Source organism: Lactuca virosa, chromosome 6 (assembly GCF_052849685.1).
Source record: "Lactuca virosa cultivar CGN04683 chromosome 6, Lactuca_virosa_CGN04683_v6, whole genome shotgun sequence".
Classification (NCBI taxonomy): domain Eukaryota; kingdom Viridiplantae; phylum Streptophyta; class Magnoliopsida; order Asterales; family Asteraceae; genus Lactuca; species Lactuca virosa.
This window is the reverse complement of record NC_136431.1, coordinates 243,034,688-243,045,528: the sequence shown is the minus strand read 5'-3', so window position 1 is coordinate 243,045,528 and position 10,841 is coordinate 243,034,688. Positions and strand designations below refer to the sequence as shown.

The following is a 10,841-nucleotide window of genomic DNA, read 5'->3' as shown; positions in this document are numbered from 1 at the left end:
AAAAATGGCACTTTTAAGGATTTTTGTCTTTGTTTTTACTTCTTAAGCATAAAAACTCTTGGATCTTTGAAGTATGTTGTTTATTAGGTTATTTGTTTATGTATCCTTCACACATTATCCATAATTTCGAGTTATAACAAATAATATCATATTTTCACAACACTAAACCAAAGAAATCACATATAACAAGCATACACACATAGATCAACACATAGCACTTGTATTCTCCCCCCAAAAACAAGTAAAAACCGAAAACAAGGGGGTATGAACTCACCTTGGGGTTTGATGTTTCGGTTTTGAAGAAGATGGAAAAGATTGATGAGATTCTCGGCCTTAACAATCTTCTTGAAGAGACCTTCGAATTTGAAGAGTTCTAGGGAGTATGATCAAGAATTTAAGGTGGTAAGAAGAGTGATTAAGTTGTAGAAAGAAAGTATGTTGACAATATCTTACCACAAGTATGTATCTTGGAGTGATTTTTGGATGAAAACCTTCTTGAAATGCCCTAAATCTCAAAAATTTGGAAGGAAGGGAAGAAGATGTTTTTTAGAGTGTTTGAAATGTAAGTTTGAAGATGTGTGTGTGTGTGCTAGCTCTCGGCCGAGAGGAAGAAAAGAGAGGGAGAAGAAAAAGGTGAGGTGACTTGCATGGAGATTTGAGACACCCCTAGATGTATGTGAGGTATTAAGCCTTGTTATCGTTTGAATAAAAATGATGTGTCATGGCATTACTAAACCTCATTAATCTTTTTTTTTAAACTTGGGCCGAAATGGGGAATTTATGGAAAGGTTTGGGCCTTATCTTGGCCCTTACTCGAAATTATAAGCCCATAAGAATGTTTTCGGCCCATTGGGCTTTTGAGATGGTTCGCGGCCCAACTAATATAAAAGAATGGGTTTTATGGCACATTAAAGCTAATTAGATTTGTTATGGCCCAACAAGGCCCATTAAAGGTAAACTAATCCATTTTGGACTTATAAGGCCCAAAAAGGTTAAGTCTCATGAGAGTGGGTCCAATTAGAGCCCATTTAAGAGTTCTAAGCCCAAAATAGTCAAATTGGAAGCTTATTGGTCCATTAGGCCCAATAAGGAAATCCTAGTCCATATTGGACTTAAACCGGGATTTTCAGGGTTTCCAATCTTTCGTTGACCATTTGAAGTGTTTGTATAGAATGTTTGATAGAATTTTGTTGTCATTGAATAAACATCATGCATGCTTTCCAAATTTGTGAACAAAGTGTTATCATCATTGTTGTTACAAAAGCATGGAATTTCCTAGTTGTGACAATTGTACTAGACAATTTTACGGACCCTTCACCTGTAACAGGTGCCATACCTCCATTTGCTGTATGTACCTTAGGTTGTTTAGGGATGTGAGAGGTTATCAACTTTGATGAGTAAGGTTACTTTGAGACATACCGGTGTGAGTGGATGTGATATGTTGCCCCTGTATCTATTATCCAAGTATCATTTCGAGTAAGGTTACTTTGAGACATACCGGTGTGAGTGGATGTGTGAGCAGCGATTGGGACGTTCGGTTCATTATTTTGAGGAGTTGTGGTAACAGTAGCTTAGATGATCTTCTTTCTGGGTTTCTTTGTGAAGTCACACCAGTCGGGGTACCCAATAATCTCATAGCATCTGAGCTTGGAGTGTCCCTCTTCCCCACAATGTGTGCATGTATGTGTGTTTCCTTTGCTGTTCGAATTCTTTCCTTTTTGAATACGATTTCTAGTAGCCAAATGAACCACGCTATCAGGTTCATGTTTTTGTTCCTCCATGGTCTGTCTTTGGCTTTGATCTTTCCGGATATAGGCATAACAGGACTCCAAACTTAGAGGAGGATCTTTTCTGAGAATTTCACTTCGAGCCTGATTGAATTCAGGATCCAGTCCAGCCAGGAAGATATGCACACGGAAACGAGATATGGTGTTGTTCACATAGACAGTTTCGTCCACTGATTCTTCTTGGGTGGTTAAGCGAGTATCGATTTCTTGGAAGATGCTCACCAACTCATTGTAATATGTTGATAAGGCACGTCCAGATTGTCGTGTACTGAATGATCTTCTGTTTAGTTCGAACAACTGAGTTTCATCAGTCCCATCATAGAAAGTCTTGGAGACTGCATCCCATATTTCCGCTGCTGTTTGGAGACGGATGAATCGACGGATGAGAGACGGAGTCATTGAGTCGATCAGCCAGCTTTTGACTTTGTTATTATCAATCAGCCATGTTTCGATCTCCTTTTCACCTTCTTTAGGCTTCGGTGTTTTTCCGGTAAGATAACCAGATTTGTTCCGAGCTCCGATCCTCATCTCCATTAGTTGAGACCACAAAGGGTAGTTTGTGTCACCGAGAATGACTCCTCCTGTTGGAAATGGCGTATCTTGCACATTTTGAACGATAACTTGTGAGGGATTTGACGATTCTCCTTTGTCACCCATTCTTCAAGGCTTCGATAATACGTACGAGGTCCTTCGATTTGATCAGGTATGCTCTGATACCATGTGAAACTGAATATGAGTACTTGTGGAGGAAGAATTCTACCGTATTTCATATATTCAATAATCAACAGAGGAATACATTTATACAAGAAACAAAGAATAACAAACTATCCTAGTTTACAGTCGTAATAAAAAAGATATCAATTACTTATCTTATACAACAACCATTTCCCATGTTTGACCTTATCTACACCCGGTTTTGCTCTCGTCAAGAATTTATATACATAAACACATAATTAGTCGCATTATACAATGAACTCGAGCGTACCTTGAATGTATTGTGTTGGGTAATGCATTAATTTATTCATATTATTATTATTATATTTTTCTATTACAGTTATTTGGTTGAGTCGAGTGTATGTTTGATTTAATATAATCAAAACTATTTGTATGATTTCTAGAATGAAATACTATTTGTTTAGAGTTTTATTTTTTCACAAATAATTGTTTTGATGGGCCATAGTTTGATTTAATAGGCTTGATTTTATATGTGGCTTCTACTCAGCTAACGTGGGTATTAAAAAACTATAGCTTTAACTGGAACAAAGTGTAGTCTCAAGGGAGAAAATGCAACAGATACAAATGAAAATTATGGAAGTACCTTTTTATATTTAAAACATTTTCACCCATTTGGCTCACTCAATGTGATCGAGTCGAATCAAAATAAATAATTCATAGTTTAATGTGGTAAAAGATAAGTATTTATTCTTAAATCATATTGATTCAAACCATAAAGAGACATAGAATTATAGATATATATAGATCGAATATATTGTAACCATAAATTCAAACAATGCATACTTATTTAGCCAAAACTCAAATACCATCACGCTCAATCTTACAATAATCAAGAAATTTTACCAAAACACCAACAATGATCACTCTTAAAATAATCAACAAGATTTACCAAAACACCAATAATGAAGGAATTTACATATAAAGGAAAGGAACTACTTCAAACTCTTCAATACGTATTCTTCAACAAACTAACAAATCCACATCCCCCCAAAAGGGTTTATTTTAAAGTACCCATTATTACCGATTATTTAACTTTTTTTACATAGAATCTGTCCCATCTTCTTCTCAATTTCAAACCGTGGGTCCCGCAAACGAGAAAATGACAGCAATGAGTAAAGGAATGAAAAATATTACCTGAATCTAACCACAACACACGATATGTCGTCTTTACTGTCTCTCTTCAAAGCTTCGGCTATTAACCGCTTAGCCGCCTTTTGAGGGTCCTTAATTCTCCTTGCAATGTCAACCGCTTCTTGATTATCCATTACCTGGATTCATCAATAACAATAATTATAAATTTCCAAATCACATGACAGAACAGACTGTACTGCGTTTGACTGGGACTGAGACTGATGTCAATGCGTGTCACATCCACTCCAGTCCCATGTTATGTCATGTCATGTCCTGTGTGTGTAACAGAAGCAGTTAAAAGGGAAAGATGGAAAGAGGGATGACCTTCCAAAGACCATCGCTTGCCAAGACAAGAAGATCGGTTTTGGAATCCACAATTGTATCTTGAATAGCAGGGTCAGATCGCAAATGGGATTTTAGGCTTTTGTCACCGAATGCACGAGAAACCGCCAGCTGTCCGTTTACGCGAGGTACATCTCCTGATGAAAAGAAACAAACAAATAGCCATTGCTTTCCGTAAATTATTTATTTGGAATAAAAATCTTTTATACCTTTTTTTTGACAAGAATGGAAAGTTGATTATCACATAAACGCACTTTATAGGTTTTGATTTGTAATTAGTAATTAGTAATTTTGTATTAGTAACTGCTAAGTGTGTCTTTAGTTGTTCTTAAGTGTTCATTAGTTACAATTAGTAGGAAGGAAAGAATCATCAAATGACAAATATACCCCTAGGTAAAGGATGGAGGGACTGAGATTCTTATAAATGGGCAAGAACACTACAAGTGATGCCATGGTGGTGGTGAAAATGTTTTACTAGAAAGAGTAGAGCTGTCATTCTATGTGTTCACAGAGAGAAAAAGGAAAAATTGAGCAAGATGACTAAAATGACGATATTACCCCTGAAGAGCAAGAATTTAACAGGTCATACCACACTTGGGACGATGATGTCACCTTAGAAGTCGAATGAAAAAAAAAATGAAATCCCTAGAATGGCAACTTTACCCCTGTGGTTGAGGGAAAAAAAGGAATGAAATCCCTAAAATGACAATTTTACCCGTGAAGAGCAAGAATTTAAAGGGCCATACTACATTTGGGGTGATGATAGCAAAGTAGAAATAGCAAAGTTGACAGCAAAGAGAAGAGCAGGAGCTTTGCCCTGGTTAAACGATAAAGGAACAAGAGCCCTAAAATGACAATTTTACCCTTGAAGACCAAAAATTTAATAGGCCATGCAACACTTGAGTTGATGATGGCAAGATAGAAATAGCAAAGGAAAGACTGGGAATTTCCTAAAAATGGCAACTTTACCACCTATTGAAGTAAAAAAAGGAGCGAAACCACTAAAATGACGATTTTACCCTTGAAGAGAAAGAATTTTTGGTCATAACACATTTGGGAATGATGACAGCAGAGTAGAAATAGCAAACAACTTCACCCCTAACTGAAGTCAAAGTCCTCTTTCAAAAAAAAAAAAAAAACTGAAGTCAAAGTCAAAGTCAAATAGTGATTGCTTTCTAGGGGCAAACCTGGCATATTTGACACAAAGCCTCCTTTATGCTCAATGCTAACCCTTTCAGTGCTAGGCTCATGATCAGTGCTCATCTGTATAGCTTCACCTCCTTTTGAAACAACAGCTCTTGAATCACCCAAATTTGCAACCCACAGCCTTTGACCATTTATAAGAACAGCTGTAACTGATGTGGACCCACCTCTCCCCAAATCAGAATCATGTGAAAGAATCGCTTCATCAGTCTTCTCATACGCTTTTGATATCGATCTTTTTGGGTCAACCCAAAAATCACTCTGCAAAAAGTATGTCAAAAGTCAAACATAAAAAAACCGATAAATAAAAGAGTGATTTCACTTTATGAACCAATGCATATGGATTTTCAATAAATAGCAACACTTCATTTTTGTTTTTGGTCATTGAACAATAATTGATAGTTTCTATAATCACTTCGAAAGTCGTTATAAAAACTAGGGTAAATTACAAGTTTGGTCCCCATGCTTTACTCATAATTGCAAGTTTGGTCCAATTCACTATAATCTTCCCCTTAATGAAATGCAAAAGCAAGAAAGATTTTAAAAACATGGACCAAATTTGGAATTTTGAGTAAAGCATAGGGACCAAATTTGTAGTTTACTCTGAAAACTATCAAACTTTCTCTACATGTTACCTAATATAATCAAATTTTGAATTTAAGTACGATATTTGAAGTCCAATAACCAAATTAGAAATGAAATAAAAAAATGTTGCTATTTATAGCAATTTATCCAAACAAACACAATAGTTTGCAAAAACGAATGGATTTAGACAATAATGGAGATTAGAATGCAAGAAAAAAACATCATCCCACATAGCATTTTTGTCCAAAATCACTCATTTTTGAAAGAACAAAGAACAAAAATGTATTTGCAACTAATAATCATAAAGTTTAGCATTTAAATAGTAACATTTTAGGTACACAAAAGTACATAAAATACACACCTCATTCAAGATGTTATCAAACAAATGTTTTTGAAGATAGGAAGGGACACGATCACCCGAATGGCCATCATAAATGGCAAATAAACCGAGTTCATGTTCATCAACTTCAACAAACCTAGCAACATGATAATCTTCCATTGGATGATTAGCTTTTCCTTTGACCAAGTCAAACCCAAACTTGATGTTACCCTCATGGTTTTTTCCCTTACCAGAGCTATAAGATGAAGGACCTCCTATGAACTATAAAAAACCAAAAAATGTTAAGAGCAGAAATATAAAAAATGAAAAAGCAAAATTCATATAATAGATGCATTTGTACAACTTGAAAAGGGAATTATGTTGTTTTGTAGTATAGAGATGAATATAAAAAAATTGTTATTCTAGGGCATCCCTTAAAAGATAAAGAGAAACCTGCAATAATATTAGATAGGTGAGGTATCATTAACATTAGTGATACACTTTCTTAAATCATCATATATGTTTTTACTTTACAAACTGACCATCATTATTGCAAAAATTACAAGAGAAAGCTGTAATTGCAAGAATAATTGTTAGTTTGCAATGAAAACCAGTCATTCTAGCTAAGAGACAAAAAAATCTTTCAAAATTTGCAAGAAAACCATGGTTTGAAAAGTCAACAACAAAAATAAGATAAGCTTCTGATGGTCTACTGCCTCAAGTTTGCTTTGTTTTCCACAAGGAACAGTGGTAAAACAAAAGGAAATGAAACTGGCTTTTGATCAATCAAATTTATCCCTAATTAAGTTAGATTCCGAATGATCTATTAATCAGAAGAAAGGAATCGAGCAATTTCATCCTGAAAACATAGCTAAAACGAAAAAACAAAAAAATCCTCATAGATAAATAGAATATTTGATCATCTAACTACATAGGAAGAACAATCCGCTATCAAATTGAAGGATTATAAAGTAAAGCAGAGTAATAGAAATTACCTGCAAACAGCATAAATTTTCCATCAAATAATCTGCAAACAAGATATTCTTAACATCCAACACTTCGAAGCCAAACCCACATGAAAACGCAACCGAATTTAGGGATTTCACTAACCAAGCGATCGAAAATCCGACAATCTATAAAACCCTTCAAACAGAAAACCCTGTAACCCAAAAATCGAAATGAAGAGTTAATGGAAACAAGGGACCAGTCTAATAATCAGCAGATTTCAGCAAATTGTTTGCTTCCACGAAACAATCATGATTAAAAATGTTAGTGTCAATTTCGCAGTCAAATAGAGGCTCAATTTTGGTATATATAAACAGCTTTTCAATTCTTCTTTCGGCATTATAGAAAGAAAAAGAATGGGGCGAAAGACTGATTCGCGCGTTGACTTCAGATGTTTGTTGACCAATGCCGCGTCGAATTCTCTTATTGGAATTACCGTTATACCCCTGTCCAAGAAAAAACGTTGTTGGACCCCTCAGGGTCCATGGCAAAGCTTGATATGTCGTTTTTTCTAATTTTTTATAGTAAATAAATTAAAAGCGTAATATATTATGTTCTGTATATATATTTAATTATTAAATTATTTTTTATATGTGATTTATATCATACCGTTTTAGTTCTTAAAATTTATTATTACGTAGATATTATGATAACATAGTTTTTTTTTTGGAAACGAAACTTCTCTAACGAGAGTTTCAGACCAGCTTTTGTGCACCCACTAATCATTCGCCACAAACATGAGACTATGTCTGGAGTCGCTGCAAACGAACTTCCATGGCCATAGATATTGAGTACTGTCAGAATTTGAACATGTGTCAATAAGTTATCTACCATATCTTCTACATGTTTTGCCAAATCATCATAACCCAAGTGGTTATGATAATGTCAGACGTTAATTTACTATCGTTGTGTACACATTTAGTGTCCAAATTATTTTTTTTGTAAACGATTTAATATAAGCTTTCTTCGATTGTTCAAAAACTACTGTTATGATCGAGTATTATTGGTGCATGTTGGGTTTAGCATTGTGTTGTTAAAATGGATCTAATACATAATTGTGGACTTATATGGAGTGGGTAAGTCATCTAACTCAAATACAAACAAGGTTTAGCAATGTCATCTTCTTTTGCATTTTTAACTCAAATATGAAAGGACAAGCCAAAATACCATTCAATTGTGGCTTATCTTATTCGAATCAAAAACTTGGACTAATGATAATCCTAGAAGAAGGTTTAGGATGTTCCCGAACTCTTGACTTATCGTTTGAGTTATACCTCCCTATGTAACATTTTATTTTATTTTTGTTTCTTGAGGAATCCAAATAAAAAATCTCTTTTTTAGGAATAAGTTGATTAACACCCGATAGTTAGCGATATCCCATTCGTAAAAATCATGTATCTACAAAGTAAAACCTCATGTAGAAACATTTACCTACAAATTAGTTGATTAAGAACCTACAAATGAGTGAGATGTCGTTTCCATAAGAGGAGTAACTTATGGCATACATATTGAATATAAGTGCACAACTACATATTATATCCGTATCAGTCAAATAAATATAAAATTATCATTTACCTATAATGCCCAATTATAATAGTATTTTTTGAGCATGTCAAATCATCATTTACCTATAATGCTCGGCCATGATATTATTTTTGGACAAGTGAATAAAGTTTAATAGTAAATCGTGTACAATAATATTTTAATGACTAAGGTGTTGTTTGATAACCTTTGAATGACTAATGTGTTGAACCAAACAAATCCCAATAAAATCTTATGTATTTGATGTCATGTCTTATATTAAATCAAACACGTCAAGTGATAACACATATGAATAATAAATACATCAACACGCCTCAAACGATCTTCTCACGTCTTACATGTAATATATATTGAATGAAATAACGGTTATGCGGAAAACAAATCCTAGTAAGATATGTCAAAACTCAATGAATCAATTAGAGCTTTGTATAATACCATAATGCCACCATATATATTTACCAAATTACTTAGTGTTATAAAATATGTTAATGTATATACTACTTAATGTCATTTTCTTAATTGTGACATCCTCATTTTCATGGTCAGAAATTACCTTTTTATTTATACTTATTCTAAAACAGAGTATTATTTATATTGCAAATTTTTGTCCATAAAGTATTTCCGAGGAAATGTTTTTCATTGATTTATTAAAACTTAGGATGTTATATCTGATACAAGAAACATAAGCATAAATATAGTCATTACATGCCTTACAATATCTTTTATACTATAGTCTATTTTTCCTCGAATCTTTCATCATGTCTGAACATCATTATCTTTTGTATTGTTTCCTGTGATATAAAGAAACTGAGTGGTCAAGTTTTGAAACCTAGTGAGTACATAGGGTTTTCAACCCATAATATTATAATCTTTATTTATATATTTTCAGAAAACATTTAACCCAGTTACTCATTACCGTTATTCTCATTTCCTAATCATTAAATAATGATCTCGAAGGATCTCTCCTAAAGGATCGTTTCTCAGCAACGGTCGTCATATATTCTTCCTTAAACATCTAGGCATAATAGTACAATAGTACTTTAGCCACAACACAACAGTATGATAGTACTTTGGTCACGACACAATAGGTCACAACTTATTATTTCGCACAGCCTTGTACTAACTAAAATTTTCCTAGATAACTAGTCACGGCAGTACAATAGTACTTTGGGTGAGCACATTAGTATGATAGTACTTTAGGTAAACACACCATGTCACAACTTATTATTTTGCACAACCCTAACCTATCACAATCTCTCGTCTATTATTTCATACAGCCCTTCACTACCCAATCATATTTTAAGTATGATAAAATATATATATATATATATATATATATATATATATATATATATAGTTTAATAAAGTAATAGTTATATCATGTTGCAAAAATATATTAAACACAACTAAACAACACACATAGCATTTAAGCAAATACTTGTATGTATGTGTAAGTTTGAAAGTAATTATGCACTCACTTGACTTAGGTGGATTGACTGGTGATTTGGGCAGAGATTCGTCTAACACCTTAGTTTTTCCTTTGACGAGACCTAAGTACGAATGTCACTGAGTCTTAGTATTATATTCCTGACAACTAATGATAGTCTGGATTCTTCACTAATCCCAATGTCTACATCAATATCTATCAAGTAATGAACAACCAGGTAGGATCATATTAGATGTAGGGTCCATTTTGTATACAAAGTATGATGTTTGGAAATCTCACTTTAAACACCTCATTAAATCCATCCTAGACATCATTCTGGTAAGTAGATCGATCAATATAGTAACTTGGAATCACTGATAAATCTTATTTATAGGTTTATAATAACAACTGTGAACATAAACATAAGTTACATTTGAAATAAAATAAGTGCATGTAACACCCGTTTTCCAGATTGGAACAATATAGTGCTTAAAAGAGTCAAAGGAATGATTTTTGGGAAAAATTATGTGTCACGACGTGACGAGCCAATACAAGATTACGTACCCAGAAGAATGCCACGACGTGACATGAGTATGGTCACGATGTGGCAAAGGCTGCAGCCCAAGCCCATGATCTTTTAGGGTTTTCCTTCATATTTAAACCCCTAATATCGTATTTAGGGTTCATTTTCAGCCTCCATCACTCTCAAGCCTCATAAACCCTAACCTTAATCCCTATTGGTGATTTTGGCTCATTTTGGTACTTT

At 34.0% G+C, this 10,841-nt stretch overlaps 2 protein-coding genes across 2 annotated transcripts; both read right to left on the bottom strand.

Annotated features, from left to right (window-relative positions):
* Positions 1-1,571: 1,571 nt before the first annotated feature.
* LOC145122405 (uncharacterized) lies at positions 1,572-2,444 on the bottom strand. Its single transcript, XM_079058011.1, has one exon. It carries the CDS (start codon positions 2,442-2,444, stop codon positions 1,572-1,574), a length of 873 nt encoding a protein of 290 aa, XP_078914137.1.
* An 843-nt stretch (positions 2,445-3,287) lies between these two features.
* Positions 3,288-7,436, bottom strand: LOC145118928 (putative protein phosphatase 2C 10). The gene is made up of 5 exons (XM_079054586.1): positions 7,098-7,436; positions 6,145-6,384; positions 5,183-5,459; positions 3,978-4,132; positions 3,288-3,790 (listed from the first exon to the last, which is right to left on the bottom strand). Exons 1-5 carry the CDS (start codon positions 7,119-7,121, stop codon positions 3,653-3,655), a joined length of 834 nt encoding a protein of 277 aa, XP_078910712.1. The 5' UTR covers positions 7,122-7,436; the 3' UTR covers positions 3,288-3,652.
* Positions 7,437-10,841: the final 3,405 nt, after the last annotated feature.